The sequence below is a fragment of the Schistocerca gregaria genome, chromosome 2, assembly GCF_023897955.1.
Source record: "Schistocerca gregaria isolate iqSchGreg1 chromosome 2, iqSchGreg1.2, whole genome shotgun sequence".
In the NCBI taxonomy this organism is placed as follows: Eukaryota; Metazoa; Arthropoda; class Insecta; order Orthoptera; family Acrididae; genus Schistocerca; species Schistocerca gregaria.
Genome location: NC_064921.1, coordinates 583,719,786 through 583,746,305, shown reverse-complemented (window position 1 = coordinate 583,746,305; position 26,520 = coordinate 583,719,786). Strand labels below are relative to the sequence as shown.

General features: G+C 43.7%; 1 protein-coding gene across 10 annotated transcripts in view; it reads right to left on the bottom strand.

Moving 5' to 3' along the window:
* Positions 1-26,520, bottom strand: part of LOC126333709 (E3 ubiquitin-protein ligase lubel) — a 460,123-nt gene that overhangs the window by 267,789 nt on the left and 165,814 nt on the right. For all 10 annotated transcript variants that reach the window (XM_049996758.1, XM_049996757.1, XM_049996764.1 and 7 more), the window contains exon 3: positions 15,400-15,544. In XM_049996758.1, the coding sequence (XP_049852715.1) occupies positions 15,400-15,544 (145 nt within the window). The remainder of the gene's footprint in view (positions 1-15,399; positions 15,545-26,520) is intronic.

Below are 26,520 nucleotides of genomic sequence, written 5' to 3'. Positions count from 1 at the left end.
GAAATACCATAATTATTGTGATTTCTCATGTTACTGATGGCGTATGAAATAATATGGGGCGTCGATATAAAAATATACACTACTAGCCATTAAAATTGCTGCACCACGAAGATAATGTGCTACAGACGCGAAATTTAACAGACAACAAGAAGATGCTGTGATATGCAAATGATAAGCTTTACAGACAATTCACACAAGGTTGGCGCCGATGGCGACACCTACAACGTGCTGACATGAGGAAAGTTTCCAACCGATTTCTCATACACAAACAGCAGTTGACCGGCTTTGCCTGGTGAAACGTTGTTGTGATGCCTCGTGTAAGGAGGAGAAATGCGTACCATCACGTTTCCGACTTTGATAAAGGTCGGATTGTAGCCTATCGCGATTGCGGTTTATTGTATCGCAACATTGCTGCTCGCGTTGGTCGAGATCCAATGACTGTTAGCAGACTATGGAATCGGTGGGTTCAGGAGGGTAATACGGAACGCCGTGCTGGATCCCAACGGCCTCGTATCACTAGCAGTCGAGATGACAGGCATCTTATCCGCATGGCTGTAACGGATCGTGCAGCCACGTCTCGATCCATGAGCCAACAGATGGGGACGTTTCCAAGACAACAACCATCTGCACGAACAGTTCTACGGCGTTTGCAGTAGCGTGTACTATCAGCTGCGGTTACCCTTGACGCTGCATCACAGACAGGAGCGCCTGCGTTGGTGTACTCAACGACGAACCTGGATGCATGAATGGCAAAACGTCATTTTTTCGGATGAATTCAGGTTCTGTTCACAGCACCATGATGGTCGTATCTGAGTTTAGCGACATCGCGGTGAACGCACATTGGAAGCGTGTATTCGTCATCGCCATACTGGCGTATCACCCGGCGTGATGGTAAGGGGTGCCACTGGTTACACGTCTCGGTCACCTCTTGTTCGCATTGACGGCACTTTGAACAGTGGACGTTACATTTCAGATGTGTTACGACCCGTGGCTCTACCCTTCATTCGATCCCTGCGAAACACTACATTTCAGCAGGGTAATGCACGACCAAATGTTGCAGGTCCTGTACGAGCCTTTCTGGATACAGAAAATGTTCGACTGCTGCCCTGGCCAGCACATTAACCAGATCTCTCACCAATTGAAAACGTCTGGCCAATGGTGGCCGAGCAACTGGCTCGCCACAATACGCCAGTCACTCTTGATGAACTGTGGTACCGTGTTGAAGCTACATGGGCAGTTGTACCTGTACACGCCATCCAAGGTGTGTTTGACTCAATGCCTAGGCGTATCAAGGCCGTTATTACTGCCAGAGATGGTTGTTCTGGGTACTGATTTGTCAGGATCTATGCACCCAAATTGCGTGAAAATGTAATCACATGTCAGTTCTAGTATAATATATTTGTCCAATGAATACCCATCTATCATCAGCATTTCTTCTTGGTGTTGCAATTTTAATAGCCGGTAGTGTATATAAAAATAACAAGAATTAACGTAGTGTTAACTTCCACAAGAACTATAGGACGGGAAATAACGTATGACTATAAAACAGCTAACCATACGTCGGCTTTAATGGCGATTCTCTTGCGCATCACGCTGGACCGTTTCGCGCGTATCGTTTTCAATCGCTTGGGACTAATTTCGTCGAAGTGAATGGTATGCCAAGAGGTTAAGCATATACTGTAAGAAACGTTAAAATTGGGGAGAGGGTGGTCATTGCAACTTGTATTTGTGGTGAAGGGAGGGGAGGCGGTGGCAAACAGAGACCCCCAGAATCGAACCCCGGATCCTCCCCAGTCTGACGGTCTCAACGCTCTGCCACTCGGTGCCGTCTCCTCCCGACTGACAGGAGCTCGCAGGCCAGAGAAGGGATGGTGACAGGTGCGGCCCGCAGGCCGGCAGCCAAAATAAACACGAGCCATCGACCGGCCCGGCGCGGCCGCTCCATTAGCCTCTGGTGTGACATTTAAAACGGCCGTGGCGCGGCTGCCGACCTTTGACCCAGAAGCCGCACCCCGGCAGCTCGCCTTTAAGCTCGGCTCATTGAAGTTCTGCGGAGGGCCTGCATCGGGACGCTCAGAAGGCTCGGGGCCTGTGCTCTCGCGACTTGCGGCAGGCCTCAGAGAGAGTGACGGCCAACGTCGCAGACGCAACAGCCTCTAATAAACTGGAGTGCAGGATTAAAATTACTCAGGCTGCCAGTAAAAATACACTTACATTTCGGCGTCTTGCACTTTTATGTCACAGTACACTTACAGAATATTTCCAGTGACCACTTTCAATCCCAAGACTAGGGATCTGGAAGGTCGATATACAGCGTTCTGCAGCTGTAATAAGACCGTGACTGGACGTTTCCGATCCATGTTTAGATGTGTGGATAACTGGACACACAGGATAAAACCGGATGTAAAAATTGGTTTCGTCTGGAATGTAGTCTTGTACGATAGTGAAACGTGGACAATAAACAGTTCAGACAAGGCGACAATAGAAATCGTGTTACATAAGATGTAAGATGGCAAGAACTTTGCCCCTTACATGAAGTCATTAAAGATTACCTAACTCACGTTGACCGAACAGTAGGGCTAAACAAAATGGCTGACAAGGCACAATGCATCTTGTAGAGGGTACGGTATGGACGTAGTGGAATAATTAATGTCGGGTGATGGTTTTAAAGTAATTCACACAACATGAAAACTTTGTGGAAATAAGTCGATTAACTGGACGCTAATTTACCCCAGGGAAGCATTTAGAATTGAGCGTGGCCGGCCGGGGGAGCTAAATAGCAGAAGTTGAGAGGAAGGGAAATTTTGTGGGAATTTGTTCACTTCCTAGAGCAGGCATTGGTCGGCGCTGGGAAGCTACGCATAATTAACGCGACTTGCGCTGCAATTGACGTAAGTGATTTTGCTGGAGGGGAAACCGAGGCAAAGAGCGGACTGGCAGAAGTCTCAGTGGAGGTATTCAGTTCCCAGCTTGTCTAGAGTGCGGACGTTGCGTTCTTTTCTCAGCTTTCATGAGAGAGAGTGTGCATCTCTGCAGCTTAGGACTTAGCAAATGGAACGATTGAGCTTGGAGATAGAAAGATTTGGTTCAGCTATGTACTGAGCAAGATAGCTAGGAGCGAATAGACGAGCGCAGCCTTGCAGCACCACGAGGTCGGCCGACGTCCACACAACGACGCCGCTCCGCCACGCTGTATTCAGTGATATTGCGGCCGCTCCGGCCACTGATTAATTTGTTGGATCACATCGGCAAAGTTTCCACGAGGGTTTCATGGTCCGTGTATTGTAGAATTCTTTTCGCACTTCGCATTACGCCTGGGTCAGTCGACAGGAATTGCTTTTGATTTAGCGCTCTTTACTCCACGCAAACGCAATTTATTACCACTGCCTGGTAGGAGAGTCATGTAATGTGATGATTGAAGGTCGTGAGTTAAAATAAATCTATGCTAACCGACTGCATCTGTTTTCAATCAAGTAGTTGAAATACCAAGTCACTTTCTTAATTAATTTTATGTTCACATTTGCATCTGTTGTTCAATAGCTGAATATAACATCAATGCGCAACCCTTTTTAATTATAAAGGGATCAGTTCTGAACCAATTAATGTCAACACTGCCACCGCAGTTCAACCAGGAGTCACAGGGCCATATTACTTTTTTGCGTTATCCGATATTGCGGCAGTTTTGCACTCTCTGTTGATCTGTTAGTCAATTAGTTGGGGTGAACACACGCCAAAACCAGGTGAGTGACGGGTGGGGTGTCACAAAGAATACTGGTGATTACTTAGACAGATCGAATAACTGATGATGTGGTGCTGAACCTAATGGGGGAAGAAAGACATATATGGTACAACCTAATAGAAGTGGTCGGCTGACGGGACATCGTGAGACATAAAGGAATCGTCAATTTGGTAAGGACGGAAGTGACGGGGAGGGGGGGGGGGGGGTTGCGATAATTGTACAGGGAAACTAAGTCTCGAAGAAATGCCCCTTCAAAGGAACCATCGCTGCATTTGCCTGGAGGGAGTTAGAGAAATTACACCAAGGCTCGAATACAGTAAACAGGTTCAAATGGGTGTAGGTTGCAGCAGGTACACAGAGATGAAGAGACTTGCACAGAATAGACTAGCGTATAGAGCTGCATCTAGCAGTTTTCGGACTGAATACGACAACAATAACAACAACAAAAAGCCCAGATGCTCTAACAATTTGTCCTTTGAATCCCTCTTTTACCACTGCCGAATCACCTCAATGGCATGTACATTGTCTTGATGAAAAATGGCATTGCAGAAAGCAAGGTAGGAAGATTGGGATTCAAAGTGCCATACGAGGTAAATAAGGGAGATTAGGACGAAGTCATCAAGTTTTCAAAAGAACGATCCTGACAGCCGGCCGGAGTGGCTGAGCCGTTCTAGACGCCACCGTCTGGAACCGCGCGACCGCTACTGTCGCAGGTTCGAATCCTGCCTCGGGCATGGATGTGTGTGATGTCCTTAGGTTAGTTAGATTAAGTTCTGGGGGACTGATGACCTCAGAAGTTAAGTCCCATAGTGCTTAGAGCAGTTTGAACCATTTGATCCGAACATTTTTCTTTATGTAGGAAAGAAGATTAGGGTTTAACATCCCGTCAACGATGAGGTCATTTGAGCACAGGCTCGAATTGGGAAGGAAATCGAACGTATCCCTTCAAAGCAATCATCCTGGCGTTTTCCATGGATGATGGAGCAAAATCATGGCAAACCTAAATCCCGATTGCTTCACCGTGATTTGAACTAGCATCCTCCCGAATACGGATGCAGCGTTTTACGATTGCGCCACCGCGCATGTTATCTACGCCACAAAACGGCTGAAACGTTCATCCGGTCACGTGATTACGATTGTATGTTGCCTATCTAACGATTTCCAGGGGCAACAAACATTTAATTTTCAGCATTTGACATAATTATTGACCAATTTAAAAATTTGATATGTGTTATAATCCAGTCATTATAGTCTTACGTTAAATATTTAGCACAGTAACAACTTTAATAGATTTAACAGTAGAAACTCTGTATACGTCTCGAGACAGCGTAACTCAGGGCCTGCAAATAACCCGAACTATATTCATACACGAAAACACACATAAGTAGCATTTCCCGTCTTGAATCATAAATACTTAACACATTAATTCATCTTTAAAGTAATCAGACTTCTGAAACTGTTTCATACATAGGAGTCCCATTTTTCAAAGAAACGGTGGTGGTGGTCGAGGGGGTTACTTGTTTGCCTTCAGCGATTATCTAAATGAGAATGGCTAGACTGTGATTTGAACACAAGCCTCGCCTCAATTTTTTTTAATCAAATTGGCCTAGAAGATTTGCGAAATGGGGGAGAGAGTGTCACGTATATGGTATGTGACTTTGGGGTGCCAATCATCAAAACAAAGGTGAATCTTTACACGAAACTTTAATCACCAACCGTCTTCTCCGAGTACGAAAATATTTTACTGACGTCCAGCTACGCAGGGAGAAGTGACCATCGTAATAAAATAAGAGAAATCAGAGCTCATATGGAGAGATTTGAGTGTTCACTTTTCCCTCACGCTGTTCTGGAGTAGAGCAATAGGTGGTTTGATGAGATATCTGTCAGGCACTTAAATGTAAATTACATAGTAGTCATGTAGATGTGGAGTTCGCCAGTTACTGTTTTACTCTTTCCAAAAAAGTCAACGTGAATTCCTTTCTCATCCGACATAACACTAACCAACCTTTACACCAAATGAAGTGGATATCGCCTTTATTTTACAATTGCATCAGCGGCTTTCAAATTACGTCGGCCTATTTCGCTAATCCACTAGGCAAGGCCTCCACACACTGCAGTAGTGCCTTGTACAGCACTCTTGTTTGTGGTTTCCTTTCTACTCTGACTGCTGTTTATATTCTAGCGTGAAGTGGCGTGTCTTCCAGTCATCCGCAACACGAAAAGCGGTACACAAAACCAAATTTATTCTGTTGATTAAGATCCAGAGGCTGCCGAGAAGTTTCTTTTAACATTTCCCTCTACCAGGATTCAACGAGTAGGGAAACTATCTTGCACAGAGCTCTCTCATAGTTAACTCATTGAGCTATTCTTCTGATATTCCTATGACGGCGCCTCTTTCAAACAATTTTATCACCAATATACCATTACTGTTCGAGGAATATTTCAATTTTTCACCTAATCATTTCCGTTGGTACCAAGTAATCCTAGTCAATGGATTTTGCAGCGGTACAATACTACAGCACATCCATCTGAACAGAGCATATACTACGTAATAACTTTAAAATGATGTATAAGACAAATTATTCGTTACATCAAGATAATACAGAGATTTCTAGCAACATCTCTGTCATAAGACAACTTTTAATCTTGTTGACGAAGATTTTGTGTATCACAGTCGTCCTGAGCGTTCTGAAATCCCATTTGACCTGTGACTTGAAGTATTACTACATTTGCAGCCAAGTAAGCAAATGTGGTAACAATACCCGCTGCTAACTGCTCTCGTGATAGTGTTAGAAGGTAAGGACCATCAAAGGAAGAGACATCAGATGTGTGCCATTAGGCGAGCGAGTACAATGCGTCTTATTTGTTGCTTAGAACTGGGCATGTCACAAAAATAGTCAAATGGTAACAAATGTTATAACTGCGAGTGTAAGCAAATTTACAACGTTCCTTCATCTTCAGCATACACGAAACAGTAGAGTATAACGTATTACGTATTGGTCACCGTAAAATCGAAAAGATATCTTCACAGATGTGAATTTCTAGTCATAGTGTTACTCAGTCAGGATCTACGACAAGCGCTTGAAACAAGAGATGCGTGTTCGGAAACATTTGACAACGCTGTATAACAGATCAAGGCCGGCCGGAGTGGCCGTGCGGTTCTAGGCGCTACAGTCTGGAACCGAGCGACCACTACTGTCGCAGGTTCGAATCCTGCCTCGGTCATGGCTGTGTGTGATGTCCTTAGGTTAGTTAGGTTTAATAAGTTCTAAGTTCTAGGCGACTGATGACCTCAGAAGTTAAGTCGCATAGTGCTCAGAGCCATTTGAACCATTTTTTGAACAGTTCAAGAGTACCAGAAATCTTAGCCACTATAATGTCCTAAGGCAATACGCTGTTATTTACAACTCTAAAAAGGTAATAATTTACTACATTTTAGGTTGCAATGATTATGCTATAGACAAAGATATAGTAATTTCGGGCAGGAAGAGTCAATTGCTAGGCATTTCGAAAAGCCGAAGAAACACATGTGGTGAAAGGAGGTGTTCGTTTGTGGCCTGGGATTGGTAACAGTAAGCAATTACATAGCCACTGTCTTCCATCCTTGAAGATGCAGTGAACATGTTCTGAGCACAATGCGAAAAGCCTCCGCTGCAGCAGTTCTAAAGGACCCGAGGACACAGACGTATTCAGTACTCTATACTAGTTACTTTTTCGCAGAAGTCCTTGAACGGAACCCCATTGCAACGATTAGGACATTTTCTTGTATTTCCAGCGTAAAAGAACCCGAACAGCAGTTTAATTATGGGAACAAGGCATAAGAAAAATCAAAGACTTTCTTTGGGTTTGTTGACCTATAGGATATTCATTCAAGAGAATTACCTTCACAAATTGAGTAAGCCAATAACACGCTGGAACACCTTTGACTCTTGCGCAAGCAGTTATTCGGCTTGGCATTGATTGATAGAGTTGTCGGATGTCCTCCTTAGTAATATCGTGCTACGTTCTGTCCAATTGGCGCGTTAGATCGTCGAAATCTCCAACAGGTTAGACGTCCCTGCCCTTGATGTTCCAAACGTTCTGAACTGGGGAGAGATCCGGTGGTCTTGCTGGCCGAGGCAGGGTCTGGCGAGCACGAAACCAAGCAGTAGAAACTCTCGCCGTGTGCGGGCGGGAGTGATCTTGTTGAAATTTAAGCCCAGGATTGCTTGCTACGAAGGATGCCGCGGATAGAACCAAAGGAATCCTGCTATGATATGAAATTACACCCCAGGCTGTCACTCCTGGTTGTCGCACTGACAACTTGGCTGGAACGCCACCGCCGTCTGGGGTGTCTCCACACACGTCTCCGTTGGTCATTGGGGCTCAGTTCGAAGCGGAATTCAACAATGAAGACAATTCTACTACTCCAGTCATCGCGATTCCAGACCGAAGACGTGTCTGCAAAAGCCCCGGACAGTGGTGGGCCACAAACCTGACTGCTGCCCGTCATACGGCCCGACAACGAGGAGCGCAATTTCGTAGCAGGACACATGAAATCACCACGTCCAATCTCAAAGGTAACTGACATTCACGACTGTTAAATCTTGTATTTGAAGCAAATCTGATTTGCACCCTCATAGTGGCGCTACAAGCGCTACCCTAAGCGACTGGCGTGAAATTTGAATAAACATCATAAAACTTTCGGTTACATCGCACAACTTCTTCTTGGTGTTACGATCTTTTTGTTTATGTCTTACAACTTCTTCTTTGTATTGCAATTTTCCCCCGTCACTGTATACAGGTTTAGACATTGCGCGTAGCTTCTACTCTGGACGACGGTTCAATCCCGCGTCCGGCCATCCTGATTTAGGTTTTCCGTGAGTTCTCTAAATCGCTCCAGGCAAATGCCGGTGTGGTTCCTTTCAAAGGACACGGCCGACTTCCTTCCCCGTCCTTCCCTAATCCGATGACCTCGCTGTCTGGTCTCCTTCTCCAAACAAACCAACCAATCTACTCTGGAATGGTTACTACAGGAAAAGAAATCTTGTCGGTAGGCATCAAACCAACCAGGACACAACAGGACGCCGTCCCTCCGCCTCCCACTCCCGTTCCACCTCATCACCACACAGTTACACATAATAGAGACAAACAAAAGAACGTCGCGTAGCGCACACGGGATAAGTGACGCAGACGCTGCTTGCGCCAGACGCCGATCGGGATTTGCGTCTTTCCGTTCCCCTCTGTTCGGCTGGCTCCAGCATGCGCGAATCGTGGGCGTCCGATGCGAGTGAACGCCAGCAGCTGTCGGGCATTCCCGGGAATAAACACGCGGCGCCGATCGAAATAGCATCCAGCCGCTTCCAACGCAGATCTTGCAGAGGACCAACAGCGAGCTCAGGCTTGATCGACGTTTGACCATCGCACATCCTGTAGAGAGGACATAGTAATAGATATTCCTGGAGTAGAGAGGCAACTGAAAGAGCCAGTTCCGGATGGGATCACGATTCGGTTTTACAAAGAGTGCTCTACGGCATTCTCTCCTCCTTGTTATTTATCGCGAATATCTCGCCTAACGCAAAGTCTTAAGCGACATGGAAGAAACCGCAAGTGACTCCTGTATGTAAGAAGGGTAAGAGAACATACCAGTAAAATTACAGACAAATATCCTTGATATCGGTTTGCTGCAGAATTCTTGAACATATTCTCAGCTCGAATATACGAAATCTTCGTGAGGTGAGGAGGCTTACGCTCACGATTCAGCACGGTTTTAGAAAGTATCGTTCGTGCACACATAGATTGCCGCTTTCTCACATGGTATAGTGCGAACTATGCGTGAAGGTCAGATTCCACATTCCAAGACTTCGGGAAAGCGTTTGACACAATGCCCTACTTCAGACGGTTATTGAAGATACAGATTCCCAAATATGTGAGTGGCTCGAAGATTTCTTAGGTAATAGAACCCAGGACTCTGGCGTAACGTCTGGTGATCGGGAACCTTGGGCTACCTCCTCTCTTTCGTTTCGGGCGAAATAATGGTGATGAAAATCTTGGCTCGTGCGACGACTCCAAAGCACGTCTCGTTGATTGCTAGGCTGCTTCCCTGCAGGGAGATCCCCATGTTTTCGTGTGATAGCTCCAGTGCTGAAACTTCCTGGCATATTAAAACTATATGGCGGACCAGGACTGGAACTCGGACCTTTGCTTTTCGCGGGCAAATACTCTACTGACGTAGCTGCCCAAGCACGACTCACGACCCGTCCTCACAGCTTTACTTCCACCAGTACCTCATAACTTGTTGTTGTTGTGGTCTTCAATCCTGAGACTGGTTTGATGCTCTCCATGCTACTCCATCTTGTGCAAGCTTCTTCATCTCCCAGTACCTACTGCAACCTACATCCTTCTGAATCTGCTTAGTGTAGTCATCTCTTGGTCTCCCTCTACGATTTTTACTCTCCACGCTGCCCTCTAATACTAAACTGGTGATCCCTTGATGCCTCAGAACATGTCCTACCAACCGATCCCTACTTCTGGTCAAGTTGTGCCACAAACTTCTCTTCTCTCCAATCCTATTTAGTACTTCCTCATTAGTTATGTGATCTACTCATCTAATCTTCAGCATTCTTCTGTAGCACCACATTTCGAAAGCTTCTATTCTCTTCTTGTCCAAACTAGTTATCGTCCATGTTTCACTTCCATACATGGCTACACTCCATACAAATACTTTTAGAAATGGCTTCCTGACACTTAAATCTATACTCGATTTAACAAATTTATCTTCTTCAGAAACGCTTTTCTTGCCATTGCCAGTCTACATTTTATATCCTCTCTACTTCGACCATCATCAGTTATTTTGCTCCCCAAATAGCAAAACTCCTTTACTACTTTAATTGTCTCATTTCCTAATCTAATTCCCTCAGCATCACCCAACTTAATTCGACTACATTCCATTATCCTCGTTTTGCCTTTGTTGATGTTCATCTCACATCCTCCTTTCAAGACACTATCCATTCCGTTCAACTGCTCTTCCAAGTCCTTTGCTGTCTCTGACAGAATTACGATGTCATCGGCGAACCTCAACATTTCTATTTCTTCTCCATGGATTTTAATACATGCTCCGAATTTTTCTTTTGTTTCCTTCACTGCTTGCTCAATATACAGATTGAATAACATCGGGGAGAGGCTACAACCCTGTCTCACTCCTTTTCCAACCACTGCTTTCCTTTCATGTCCCTCGACTCTTATAACTGCCATCTGGTTTCTGTACAAATTGTAAACAGCCTTTCGCTCCCTGTATTATTCCCCTGCTACCTTCAGAATTTGAAAGAGAGTATTCCAATCAACATTGTCAAAAGCTTTCTCTAAGTCTACAAATGCTAGAAACGTAGGTTTGCCCTTCCTTAATCTAGCTTCTAAGATAAGTCGTAGGGACAGTATTGCCTCACGTGTTCCAACATTTCTACGGAATCCAAACTGATTTTCCCCGAGGGCGGCTTCTACTAGTTTTCCCCTTCGTCTGTAAAGAATTCGAATACATCTTGCTCACCAGATGGTAGAGTTTTGTCAGTACTGGCTCTTCCAAGGCCGTCAGTAGTTCCAATGGAATGTTGTCTACTCCGGGGGCCTTGTTTCGACTCAGGTCTTTCAGTGCTCTGTCAAACTCTTCATGCAGTATCGTATCTCCCATTTCATCTTCATTTACATCCTCTTCCATTTCCATAATATTGTCCTCAAGTACATCGCCCTTGTATAGGCCCTCTATATACTCCTTCCACCTTTCTGCTTCTCTTCTTTGCTTAGAACTGGGTATCCATCTGAGCTCTTGATGTTCATACAAATGGTTCTCTTATCTCCAAAGGTGTCTTTAATTTTCCTGTAGGCAGTATCTATCTTACCCCTAGTGACATCCTCTATATCCTTACATTTGTCCTCTAGCCATCCCTGCTTAGCCATTTTGCACTTCCTGTCGATCTCATTTTTGAGACGTCTGTATTCCTTTTTGCCTGCTCATTTACTGCATTTTTATATTTTCTCCTTTCATCAATTAAATTCAATATTTCTTCTGTTACCCAAGGATTTCTACTAGCCTTCATCTTTTTACCTACTTGATCCCCTGCTGCCTTCACTACTTCGTCCCTCTAAGCTACCCATTCTTCTTCTACCGTATTTATTTCCCCCATTCCTGTCAATTGATCCCTTATGCTCTCCCTGAAACTCTGTACAACCTCTGGTTCTTTTAGTTTATCCAGGTCCCATCTCCTTAAATTCCCACCTTTTTGCAGTTTCTTCAGTTTTAATATACAGGCCATAACCAATAGATTGTGGTCAGAGTCCACATCTGCCCCTGGAAATGTCTTACAATTTAAAACCTGGTTCCTAAATCTCTGTCTTACCATTATATAATCTATCTGAAACCTTTTAGTATCTCCAGGCTTCTTCCATGTATACAGCCTTTTTTTATGGTTCTTGAACCAAGTGTTAGCTATGAATAAGTTGTACCTTCCATAATTCACAGAAGTTCTCCCAGAATAAAGTATGCTGCGGATACATGGCTTAGCTATAGACATGAAAGTTTCACACTGCACCGGAGTGTGTGCTGATACGAAACTTCTGAGTACTGTGTGCAGTTGGTACACCACTTGCTCACGAAAGTCAAATGTCTCGAGTTCGAGTCTTGGTCCAGCACACAGTTTACGTTTGCCAGGCAGTTTAACATCAGCCTACACTCTACTACAGAGTGAAAATTCATTCTAGCTCCAGTGTTATATTTCCCTGGAAGGGCTTTCTGAATGCTACCTGCACTTGGCTGATCAAGAGTGCGGTTGGCTTTTTTATATCAAAGGCTGGAAGACGGGGAATCACCGCAAGTGCGACCACGCTCCAGGCAGGAAAATAACCTTAAGGTAACTTTTTGTTATAGCATACATTGAGGTGACAAAAGTCACGGGATATCTCCTAATATCGTGTCGGATCTCCTTTTGCCCGGTGTAGTTCAGTAAGTCGACGTCGCATGGACTCAACAAGTCGTTAAGAAGTCTCCTGCAGACATATTGAGCTACAGCCGTCCACAATTCCGAGAGTGCTGCCACTGCAGGATTTTGTGCACGACCTGACCTCTAGATTTTGACCCAAAAATGTTCAATGGGATTCATGTCGAGCGAACTAGGTGTGCAAATCATTTGCTTCAATTGTCCAGAATGTTCTTCAAATCAGCGATCAATTGTTGCCCATGAAACCCATGAATGCCTGTAAATGGTCTCCAAGTGGCCGAACATAAAGATTTCCAGTCAATGATCGATTTAGTTGTACAAGAGGACCCAGTTCATTCCATGTAAATACAACCTGCACTGTTATGGAGTCACCACCAGCTTGCACGATGTCATGTTGACAACTTGAGTCCATGGCTTCGTGGGGTCTACGCCATACTCGAACCCTACCATCAGTTCTTAGAAAATGAAATCGGGGCTCAACTGACCAGGTCACGGTTTTACAGTCGTCTACGGTCCAAGCGATATGATCACAAACCTAGGAGAGGTAATGCATGCAATGTCATGCTTTTAGCAAAAACACTCATGTCGGCCGTTTGGTGCCATAACCCACTAACGCCAACTTTCACAGCACTGTTCTAATGGATACGTTCGTCATACGTCCCACATTGTTTTCTGCGGTCAAAAAAATGGTTCAAATGGCTCTGAGCACTATGGGACTTGACATCTGTGGTCATCAGTTCCCTAGAACTTAGAACTACTTAAAACTTATCTAACCTAAGGACACGTTCATAGGATTTGTCGACCTGGAAAAAGCGTTCGACAATATAAAATGGTGCAAGCTGTTCAAGATTCTGAAAAAAGTAGGGGTAAGCTATAGGGAGAGACGGGTCATATACAATATGCACAACAACCAAGAGGGAATAATAAGAGTGGACGATCAAGAACGAAGTGCTCGTATTAAGAAGGGCGTAAGACAAGGCTGTAGCCTTTCGCCCCTACTCTTCAATCTGTACATCGAGGAAGCAATGATGGAAATAAAAGAAATGTTCAGGAGTGGAATTAAAATACAAGGTAAAAGGATATCAATGATACGATTCGCTGATGACATTGCTATCCTGAGTGAGAGTGAAGAAGAATTAAATGATCTGCTGAACGGAATGAACAGTCTAATGTGTACACAGTATGGTTTGAGGGTAAATCGGAGAAAGACGAAGGTAATGAGAAGTAGTAGAAATGAGAACAGCGAGAAACTTAACATCAGGATTGATGGTCACGAAGTCAATGAAGTTAAGGAATTCTGCTACCTAGGCAGTAAAATAACCAATGACGGATGGAGCAAGGAGGACATCAAAAGCAGACTCGCTATGGCAAAAAAGGCATTTCTGGCCAAGAGAAGTCTACTAATATCAAATACCGGCCTTAATTTGAGGAAGAAATTTCTGAGGATGTACGTCTGGAGTACAGCATTGTATGGTAGTGAAACATGGACTGTGGGAATACCGGAACAGAAGAGAATCGAAGCATTTGAGATGTGGTGCTATAGACGAATGTTGAAAATTAGGTGGACTGATAAGGTAAGGAATGAGGAGGTTCTACGCAGAATCGGAGAGGAAAGGAATATGTGGAAAACACTGATAAGGAGAAGGGACAGGATGATAGGACATCTGATAAGACATGAGGGAATGACTTCCATGGTACTAGAGGGAGCTGTAGAGGGCAAAAACTGTAGAGGAAGACAGAGATTGGAATACGTCAAGCAAATAATTGAGGACGTAGGTTGCAAGTGCTACTCTGAGATGAAGAGGTTAGCACAGGAAAGGAATTCGTGGCGGGCCGCATCAAACCAGTCAGTAGACTGATGACAAAAAATTAAAAAAAAACATCATACATATCCATGCCCGAGGCAGGATTCGAACCTGCGACCGTAGCAGTCTTGCGGCTCCGGACTGAGCGCCTAGAGACCACCGCGGCCGGCTTCTGCGGTCATTTCGCGCTTTTGTTGCTTGTCTGTTAGGACAGACGACTCTACGCAAACTCCGCTGCTATCGGTCGTGGATTGAAGGCAGTCCGCCACAGGGTTTCCGTGCTGAGAGGCAATGTCTGAAATTTTGTATTCGCGACACACACTTGCCACTGTGGATCTCAGAATATTGAATTTCGTAACGATTTCCGACATGAAATGTCCCCTGCATCTAGCTCCAACTACCATTTCGCGTTCAAAGTCCGTTAATTCCCATTATGCGGCCATAATCACGTCGGAAACCTTTTCGCGTGAATCACCTGCCTACAATTAACAGCTCTGCCAATGCCTTTTATACCTCGTGTAATCATTACTACCGCCACCTGCGTATGTGAATATCACTGTCCAACGATTTTTAATCATCTTGGTGTATGTGTCTCAAGATTGGAACATTATTACTTTAATTATTGCTGCATATAGGCGAGAATCTTCCTTATATACTGAGAGAAATCCCTGTTACTGGGACAAATATGAGCGCTCTAAACGGGCACGTTGCCACTGAACAATTTGCTGCACACGTTATGTCATACGACCGTCTCTGCGTCGGGCCAGCCAGCCCCGCTAAGTGCTACTCTACTCTACTTATTATGAAGAAAGAAAAGAAAGAAAAAGCGAACAGTTGTGCGCTCCGTGAAGCAAACCCGCCCCACGGGAGCCGGCGTCGGTGCTACCTGTCGGCTTGGCGGCCGCCGTGTTGGAGTACTGCTGCTGCGGGAACTCGATGACCTCGTAGTCCGGGTCGAGCGGCGGCGGCTCTGTGGCGGGCGGTGGCGGCGGCGGCGGCGGCGGCCCCGCCGAGCGGTTGTTGCGCGCCTGCTGCAACACAAACAGGAGGCACCCGTTCACAGCACTGTCCGCACCCAACAAAGAGCGCCTCCCGTGTTCCACGTGAAACGTCCCCTTAGAATAATTATACAAGACTGGTCTATGTGAAACGTCCTCTTTGAACAATTATACACGACTGTGCTTAAACTGACACACAATATCTTTAGCGCAACGCAATCTGACTTCCAAAAATCCCTACGAAAGAATGGCCCCGACTAGCATTAACCTATACGTTTCACAAATCACTTACCTCACAAAAATCTTCGTTACTCAAGCTACTGCAATACACCGAGCGCCACTACTGCCAGCTAAATAAAATATTCAAACTACTGAAGGCACTAACTACTGACAGGCATAGTTAGCAAATGAAAGATTTTAATAGAGAACAAACAATGTATTTACCTCACTAGTCATAATATATATAGCAGTTCATGATACCAATTCTTACAAATTTCAAAACTCCGCCATCTCTCTCCCCACGTCCACCACTGCTGGCGGCTCACCTCCAACTGCGCAACGCTACGCGCTGTTAGCATCCAGCTGCCGCTGCCCAACACTACAATGGCGAGTATTACAACAATGCTAACCAGCCACAGGCTGCACACGGCACAGCCAGGGATTTTCATACAGAGCGCTACGTGGCGGCGGCGTTACCAATAAAAAAACTTAAACAGCCTACTTACACACGTCTCTTCCCAGCCACGCCTATGTGTTTAGGTCTGCAGTGAGTAGCAAGGCGTGGTGGCTTTAAAAGACTCTACAGGCGTCTAGAACAGTCGACATGGTGGTCCAGTAACTACGCTATTTTCATTTTTATTTATTTTATTTGTTCAAAGTGGTTCAAATGGCTCTAAGCTCTATGGGATTTACAATCTGAGGTCATCAATCCCCTAGACTTAGAACTACTTAAACCTAACTAACCTAAGAACATCACACACATCCATGCCCCAGGCAGGATTCGAACCTGCGACCGTAGCAGCAGCGCGGTTCCGGACTGAGGCGCCTAGAACCGCTCGGCCACAGCGGCCGACGGCAGAGTGTGTTGTGCTTTGTAACACTTTTCAGACTTTCGCCAGTAATAAGAATTTTATATATTTCCTTACTTTATTTTGATATGATAACACTCACTTCGTGTGCAGCACCTTTCAACTGAAATTAAAAAAATGTTTTTCCTCTAATAATTTCCGGGTATGCAGCCGGATCCTGTCGACATTCTGCCACGATATTTCGGCCCAGAGACGTCCGGTCATCATCAGGTGAGTACACAACTACTGAAGAGCCCAGTTTTTTTCCTTTATTGAGTTTCGATTCCCCCTGAAGGGGGCGGGCTGGCAGCAGCTTATTACGCCGCTCTTCAGCCTACAGAATTTGTTTTAAAAAGATGAACATAATAAAAAATGACAGTTGGCGATAAAATCGATGACTTAAAGGTAAAATGGCAGAAAATTCTGCAACTTAAAACATAAAACACAGGGTTGATGATGCGAATAAAATACACAGGAAACAGAAAAATAATAGACAGACAATTAAAAAACACGGCGACAGTCTGGTTTCTGTTCGCAAGAGATATGAAATGCACACCCAGTGACAGCATGATTTCTGTCCGCAACACTGTGGAAAGACGCACAACACTGAACACTCACTTAAACACTGCACTAAAAAGTTGGCACAAATATACCACAGCCGAGAGCAGGTGGGGGGAAATTGGACAGATGACGGGAAAAAAGGGGTGGGGGGAAGGAGAGGAAAAGTGAAGGGGGGAGGGGGAAAGGAGATAATGGAGGACGAAGAGCCCAGATGCAGTCGCGGTATTTATGCCGAATCTCGCGCATGCGGAATGTACTGGCATCCTACAGTGCATGCGTCAGGTGCTGACATGCGCGGCATAGCCGAGTTGTACGAGCTGCCCTCGGTGGTGAAAATAAAAGACCATCTAGTCATTGAGTATCGAATGACGCTGTCGATTCCGCTGTGATTGTATAATTTTAATAACAGGATTCCAATTTTTATCCAGCTGAAAGCCGTTGTCACGATTTATAAGAAGTCACATTTTCAAAATTGCTCAGGAAAAGTAAGGTTTTTTCCATATGTGCAAAACTCTTCCAATGTACAAGATGGTCATGGACCTGGAACGAATACTCTATTGAAATTTAAAAGTGTTGCAATCGAGGAAATCTTGTCCTATATGTATTTAATATTCTGTGTGTTCATTTTTACTCTCCTTAACACCAGTAATCAGTAAGTGAATCCAGATTATGAAGACGTATTATCAAAAACCAGTTACCTACTTGTTAAAATATTTTGAAATAAAAGCTATTGGCAACTAACAAAATTTTCTATTTTCGAGAGGGAGAAAATCGTTAAGACATTAAACAAACTCAGTTCATTTGCAAATATTACGTGTTTCATGGTAAAGAGAGACCTTCTGTTACAAAGTGCAAGATGTTGCACAACCGACAACAGCGGTTGACGGGATCCGCGGACCCAATGCTGTACACTCGCTTAGCTCCGCCTGCAGCCGCTCTGTACCACGAGTGCCACCTGCCGCCTTGATGTCGGACAGCTGGCGGCAGCCAGATAGCCGACTCGCACTTGGAGCCACATAGCTACGTGACGCTAAGCAGAGTTGCGCCTCCGACACCATCGTTAGTGCTTTACAGTAGAGGTCCTCATCCTTGTTGTTATTGTAATAGCTGGACTTAATTATTGCTGCACTGTTTGTAATGAGTCTTCGTGAACTTGGAGAAATACAAGTTAAATAGCTCTTCTGTTTACTGCGTTAACTTATTCGCCAATCATTTCCTTATCGTTCTGTACGAAGTTGTACACAACATATATAGTTTTAAAAATATGGACACTTTTCTTTCCTTAAACATCTGTAGCTGAAGAATGAATAATATCCTCAGAATTGCTTGGATGTACTCCACAGTACTTACATGTGTAGAACTCTTAGTCATAACAAACGTTGCACAAAACACAACGTAATGACCCTAATAACAAAGACATTAAACGCTGCTGGAAAGAGCTTTTCGCAGTCTCTAGTGCATTTTCCTTACTGTGATTATAAAATCGGCCTCTAAATTGAAACATCACCTCTTCCTTGGTACATTATCCTCAAGATATAACACTCTCTCTGAAATAGTTTGCAGAATGCTAATAGAAAGTTTATAAAGAAACAATTAAAGAATTAAGAAAACACAAAGGGAGTACACGAATAAATTACACATTTCCCCAAAACCTTCTCAACTACTGCAAGGAACTCAAGTAAAAAAATAGAAGAAGCGGGGCCCAATTACCACTTTCAACTCGCGTTTGAATACTTCGGGTTTATCACTCAATTGCTTCAGTTCAGCTGCAAGACTGTTGAATACAAAAACTGCTGAATAGTGCGCAAGTTTCTGCACGTACAATGTTTCAGGAAGTGTTGTCATACAGTCTATCGTTTTTCCGTCTGGTGTTCACCGAATGAATCTTGCAGTTTCTTCTGAATGAGTCAATATTGTCTACAACAAGTCCCACGATGAACAACATGTGCAGGCACCGCATGATTGGAAGTCAGAAACACCTGAACAACGGCCTTGTCTATGTTCTCGAACTGATGCCAGAGTTCGGTCCGAGCTCATGTTTTAGGCACAGAGTTGCCCCAAAATACGGAATAAACACACCACGGAATTATCCTTCGGTCCATGGTTCGAACGTCCCGGCTCACAGAGAGGCAGCAGAACTCATGGCGCCCCTTACTCTGGCTACGATTGACCTCTGTACACCAAAAAGCTAGTTTTCAGTGGTGTCGGACACATTCGTCCTGGAATCTCATTGGCTGAAGTTGAATTGTCTTCAGTAGTGTGTCCCGCTTCGAACCAAGCCCCGCTGACCTGCGAACACGTGTCTGAAGACGATCCGGCCAGCAGTGGGATACCAACTTGACTGTGGCCTGCCATAGGGCCTGTCAACCAGGACTGACGGTCTGTGGTGCCATTTCATTTCGTAGCAGCACTCCTTTGGTTGTCATCCGCGATACCGTTACCACACAGCGGTACTTCAAGGCTATTCTCCTCCCCGTTTTGTTCCCCTCCATGGCAAGCCATCCAGAGCTTACATTTCAACAAGATAATTCCCACACGAACACGACGAGAGTTCATGCTGCTAGTCTCCGTGCTTTCCAATCCCTACCTTGGTTAGGAAGGCCGCCGGATCTCTCCCCGGTTGAGAATGTGTGGAGCATCAGTGGCAGGGCCCTCTAACCGGCTCGGGATTTTGAAGAAGTAGGGCGCCAATCGGACAGAATTTGGAACGATATCCCTCAAGAAATTATCCAACAATTCTATCAGTTAATGTAAAGCCTGATAACCGCTTGCATTAGGGTCAGAGTGGACCAATACGTTATTGACTTCCTCAATTTGTGAAGCTTTTTCTTTCAAATAAATCACCAAATATTCCTGAAATTGTAATCATTTATTTGTGTGTACGCCATATCTACACATTTCCGTAACACTCGAATTATTTGTTCGTAGTTTGTGGTTTTTTTCTTTTTTTATCTTAGAGCATGTTACACCATAAAGTGAAAATAAAGTAAAAAGTATTTCGAGCTTCAGTGCCAGAGACCAGGAAATCATTCTTATTACTGAAGACAGCAGCGTACAGTTCTCGTACAAGAGTAGATAAAATGGTTCAAATGGCTCTGAGCACTATGGGACATAACATCTGTGGTCATCAGTCCCCGAGAACTTAGAACTACTTAAACCTAACTAACCTAAGGACATCACACACATCCATGCCCGAGGCAGGATTCGAACCTGCGACCGTAGCGGTCACGGGGTTCCGGACTGAAGCGCCTAGAACCGCTCGGCCACACCAGCCGGCAAGATACTGATAGTGTTACTTCTAAGAAAGCCTTTCATCTACCTTCGACCTCAGGAATTTAAAGTGGTCGATTTCACTGACTGTTAGGTCACCTTCGAGCAATAAAATTTCGCTTTTACAGGAGTTCCGTGTCAGAAACTGTATGCATTGCATCTTATTGCAGTTAAGCGTTAATTCTTTTGCTGACGTTAGTGACTACGAAAAATCGTAGCGCATCGCGTTTCTCTACGCAAATAATCGGTGGAATGCCATTAAAATAGAGATCTCAAGTTAGTAAATGAAATGAGAGAATATTGATAGTCTGATGTTGCAGCGATGTAGATTCTTATTAATTGGCTCAATAATACAACACTGGCTGTACTGAATAGAAACAGGGACAACAAAAGTATCCCAGCGTTCAAAGTTCCGTTGATATCGTGTGGAATCTGGCCGTGCTGTCTAATGAGTTCAAAGGTGGAGCTATTTGAAGGAGAAATAGCGGTCGCGGTTTGGAAAACCGATGTCACTAGAAGCTAGAAAAATGTGTTAAGCGCACTCTGTTATAATACGCTCGTCCACTGGCACTTTAGAAGAGTGTGAAGCAACTCTCAGGTAGCAACCCATTGTCCCGTAAGATGATTTCACAATGGTATTCAACAAATATTGTTCACACTTTTGTTTCTGTAGCTTCCTTACTCTTTATCATCCGAGGAGTTTTCCCCAATCTTTTGATCCCCCTTGCCATTTTGGCTTCGTGCTAGAGTGGAATAAAGTTATCAGCGCAGAATAAAATAGCGTGGTACACAATTCTCTCTCATTACAGTGCGCATATTTGTGACTCTGTTAAACTAAACAAAGCTGAGAGCTGGTGTGAAACTACCTTCTAAAGATTCCACTTTTTTCGAGTTGTTCATAAATGCTACATATTCCTCGCGTCAGTCAGAAAAAAAATCTACATTGTTGTGGCTGGGTGCTAATTTCTGTTCTATGTTTAACGGCTGATTTTCTTCACAGAATTCGACGAGAACTTCCTACATTGTTTACTCTGTTTTCCTATAAAAACTGTGGTCACTGTTCTTCTCTCCAGTTACCGGACATTTCTTACTGGTATACATCTTCTTCATACTATTCCAAAGCTATTACTATTCCAAAGCTACTACTCCATTCAAAACCGCTTTCGGCCTGAGCACTGGAATTCATTATAAACGACACTCTTTTTTGTTTTGAATTTTGTGTACTTGTTCACTTCTGACTTCTGTCAATCTGTCATTTCAGTGTGCGACTGCTAAGGACGCAGGTTCGAATCCTGCCTCGGGCATGGATGTGTATGATGTCCTTAGGTTAGTTAGGTTTAAGTAGTTCTAAGTTCTAGGGGACTAATGACCACAGCAGTTGAGTCCCATAGTGCTCAGAGCCATTTTTTCATTTCAGTATTCAACACTCAGTTTTTGATCGATTGTTTTTGATCTTCTTGATAACACAATATTTTCTGGACATTAAATGTTTGAATCCATGTTCAGTGTCAAAGTTTTCAAAATTGTACCATATGGAATTTTTATAATATTTATTCGTTTGGTCTATTTCTTCACATGTTCGTGTTGATGTTTGACTAGATGGCGCTGTCTCTTGTCGTGTGATCAGATGATATTGCTGAGACTTAGCCCGTTGGAAGTCCAAAATACATTTCTTTTATGCACTATTCTTTGCTGAAGCACCAAATGCTAACTTTCAGGCAGTACAGTGGAAAAAAGCTCGGGAAAATATAGGGCGTGAACAATTACAAATACTGATAATCTCTGATTTTAAGTAAAGAATGATAATTCACTTCCAACTCTTTCTCAGGATGAGCAGAAATTTGTTTTCAAGGAAGTAGAAAATGAGTGAGAGAGTGAAAGAAGTGGCTATAAGCAATATTCGGAGACATAACTACTGCGAGTGACGAGTTTACTAAACGAACAGCGACGACTGAAACTGTAGCCTTTGTTGTAATTCAGCAAATTAGTAAATTTTCAACAAAGCAGCAGAGATGAAAGTTTTCATTTATGATAAAGTTTCAGCATTAATCCGGCGAAGAGATTTATAAAACGATAACTGAGCTGAGACAACATTTGCCTATGTGCGTAATCGTTATGAGAATATGAAAACTTTTGCTATCAATAGCCCCTTAGGGAATTTTGTTATACGGAAGGGGAGGCTAAATTTGATATTTTATCAGCGAAGTAATTGATGAAGGAGAACCAGAGAAGATATAGAAGTCTAACTGTTAATAGCAAGAAATTCTTTTCTAAAGAGCTATTTTTTATCATCGAATATAAGTGTGACAGGACGGCTGAAGGTATTTATCTGGAGTGTAGTCTTTTACAGAAATGAAAACATTGACGATAAACAGTTCAGACAAGAAAAGGCTATAAGCATTTGCAAAGTGGTGCTGTAAGAGGATGCTAAAAATTAGATCGGATAACTAGTGAAGAGGAACTTAATCGAAAAAGGTATAAAAGTAATTTGGCACAACTTGATGAAGTAAGGGGACGATTGGTAAGACACGTCTTAGAGCTTAGAAGAGTTGTTAATTTGGTAATGGAGGGCACTGTGTGTGTATGGGGGTGGGGGGGGGGGGGAGGCGATTATACAGAGAGACGTGGATTTCACCATAGTAAGAAATTTAAAATAGATATAGCTCGCGTTGGTCATACGGAGAAGAAGAGGCTTTCACAGAGTAGACTATAGTGGAGAGCTGCATCAAACCAGTCCATGGAGAGAGGGCCGCAGCAACAACAGTAACAGCAGCTATCGAAGCCACCTACCTATTGACAGGTGAGATGCATCCACGACATGGTTTTGCATTTATTTCTGTAATAGTAGATTGGTTAAAGGGGCGAATTATTCAGTGTCAGCGTATGTCCGCAGTTATGTTAAATGAAGCAGTCAAGGAAAGAGGACAGGGACGGCGAATAAAACAGCAGTCGCAGGGTGCGATTACTCGTCAGTAAGACGGGTGTAGGGTCTGGACATGACGATCAGCAGAGAAAAATCGGAAGGGGGGGGGGGGGGGTGAAGTAGCGAATGCCGCAGCGTAGCGCAGCTGCAGCCCTCTTGCAGGACCGCAGCGGTTCGATAGCCCAGCTCTGCGGGCTGCCGCATCGCAGGGGCAACTCTAGCACTCCACTGTCTGCACGCCCGCCGCCGTTGCGGAGCGTCCTACAGCTGGAGGGATCCACTGTCCAGTGTTTACAGATCTGCACAGCAGCAGCTCAGTGTGCGGCTTCCGCAAAATATCTCTTCCTAGTTACCCTCTCACATTATCTTTTGTAAACATTACGCCATTTTATGATAGGACGCTGCTTTTACACCTACGTCTATAGCGGAAGCTGGGGTATAATGGGGTATGATGCTGGAACAGGAACCTTCATATTTCTCTTTAGTAATTGGTAAGATTGCTTTTTGGCCGTTAGTCCATGAAAACAGCTGGCAACAGTACCGCCTTGAGACTTTGGATCGTGAGACATGTTGCTGTTGAGCAAAACAATTTGTTGGATTTTAGTGGTCGTTTATCTTACTTTGTGATATTTTGTGTTCAGTAAGGAACTTGTACCGTCGTATTACAAGCTGAAACTAGAACTACAATGAGTAATACTTTTAAAAGGCTTTATGAACATATGCCATGTTAAACGATTCTTCATCTTCTTTCTTATGCAGAAGAAATCTTGAAGATAAGGTACAGTTGGGGTAAAACTGGGTAGAAACAATGAGGTAAAATCGGAGCTAGCAGATATTACCCTATGGCTTCGTTACATATAACTTACATGTGTGACTTAAGAATTAGAGGCTTTTAACGGTATGCTACTTGTTGTTCACGTTTTAATAACTGCAACTTATTAACTACATATATAATTTACAACTACTTTGCACCGATTTTATAGAATATTTTTGACACTAATAGCCGGCCGCTGTGGCCGAGCGGCTCTAGGCGCTTCAGTCCGGAACAGCGCGACTGCTACAGTCGCAGGTTCAAGTCCTGCTTCGGGCATGGATGTGTGCATTGTCCTTAGGTTAGTTAGGTTTAAGTAGTTCTAAGTTCTAAGGGACTGATGATCTCATATGTTGAGTCTCATAGTGCTCAGAGCCACTTGAACCATTTTGACACTAATAACTTGATTGATTATGCCTTACTCAATAGGTATATTTTCGTACGAAAGGGGACTATTAAGCGCTTTATACGGGAAGGAAAGTCCGACATGGCTTAAGATCCATCGCACACGAGTGTCAATCACTCAATGCAACAGAGGGATCGTCCTGGCACGTTAAAAAATCTTTTGAATAACTCTGGGCTCAGACCATGAAAAAGAGTCAGAACAGTCTCAAACGTGTGAGGCATACAGCACTTCTGAAAATGAGGACGAAACGCTTTGTCTTCTTTACAGAGAGACCTGCTCAGCAACAAGAGAGTCAGATGGCTCAGTAAAATATTTAAAGTGCGAGGAGAAGGGATTAGGATTGTGCAGGGTGGACTGAATATGATTTGCATGAGACCGGAGAGTCCCATACCTAAGACGGAAAATATAATTTTGCCCATTTGTGCCTATCATAGTACCTGCTTTTATCCCAAGGTATTGGGTATAACAATATACTGAGTAATTTTAATTATAATTTAAACCATCAAAAATAAGCTCTCATATTTAATGCTATCTTTCACTGAAATAAGGGTGAATTCCAACAATGAAAACTGCCATTGTTATCTAGCTTAATCCTTACCTATCCAACTTCTCCAACAATCATCCGGCGTGTGGCAGAGGGTATATAAAGTACTATACGATGATGGTAATTTGTGGGTTTGGGTGCACGACAGCAAGCTATTTAGCGCTGAGACAAAAGTTTTATGAGATGAGGGAGACTAATAGTGGTAGAACAAAAAAAGTTCGACAAGAATTAAAATATAAACACGCACGCAAGCACACACACACACACACACACACACACACACAGAGAGAGAGAGAGAGAGAGAGAGAGAGAGAGAGAGAGAGAGAGAGCAAAATTACGCATCTATGCTGCCGTGGCTGGATGATGGCTGGAATAAACAGGATGAGCAAACCACTCTTGCAACACACTAAAATCTCCAACCTAAAACCTTAGGCTGAAATCCAGACACTACACAAACTTTTAAAAGCTTCATCACTCTCGTTGTAGTCTGCTAAAATAAAGTGCACTTCGTGAGAATCGCTCTGCGTGTGTCCGCGTAAAAGCAAGAATGTCTCTATATAATTATTGCCGTCATTGTGCAAAATTTTTATTGGAGTAAGTAATGATTCCCACTAGAACACTGCTCTCGTAACTTTGAGAGTACGGTACTCCGCAATGCACAGTGTCTTTCTTGCCAGTGGAAATTTTTCAGTCATTTCTGCGATGCTCTCTCGGCGACTTAACAAACCTGTGATGAATCGTGCAGCCTTTTTTTTTTTTTTGCATCTCTTTGAATTGTTCCATTAAGTCAACTAAATTCGAGGGACACAATTTTAGTATAGGTCAATATTTAGCAATATTTACTTCCAGCTTCTCGTTCTGCAAGCTTTCTAAGACAGTGGAACACTGAACACTTGACTTTAGGAACATGGAAGGCTGGAATAACTTCAGTAGCTGGTTCATACTCATTCATGAAATATGAAAGGTAATTTTGAAGGACCACAAGCTTAAGGTACTGTTTACGAGTAATTCCCGGACCCTCCTCCACCCACACCACCCCAAAAAAATTAATTAAACTAACGTTAATGCCAAGAAAATGCCAGAAGCAACTGTTAAATACAGTAAAACATATGTAATATTCCAACTGTTGTGTTTTTCTCTTGAATTTTATGCCTTGTAACGTAGTCATTCGTGTTACTTGAACAGTTCGGTTTCTGCTGTAGACTATGAGATGTTCTCTCCAAATAGTGACCGACAGTGAAATATCTCTTTCCGATGTAGTAAGCAATGAGACATATTGTACTTCAACCAGAGGTTTTACTTGCTCCGTTTGAACAGTGCAGAAGTGCTTTGTACAACAATGACGCTTTGATGCGATGTCCTCAGTTCACGCTGTCGAAGCTTTAGAACATTTCTTTTAAAGGAGGTTCACCAGCTCTGAACCAGCA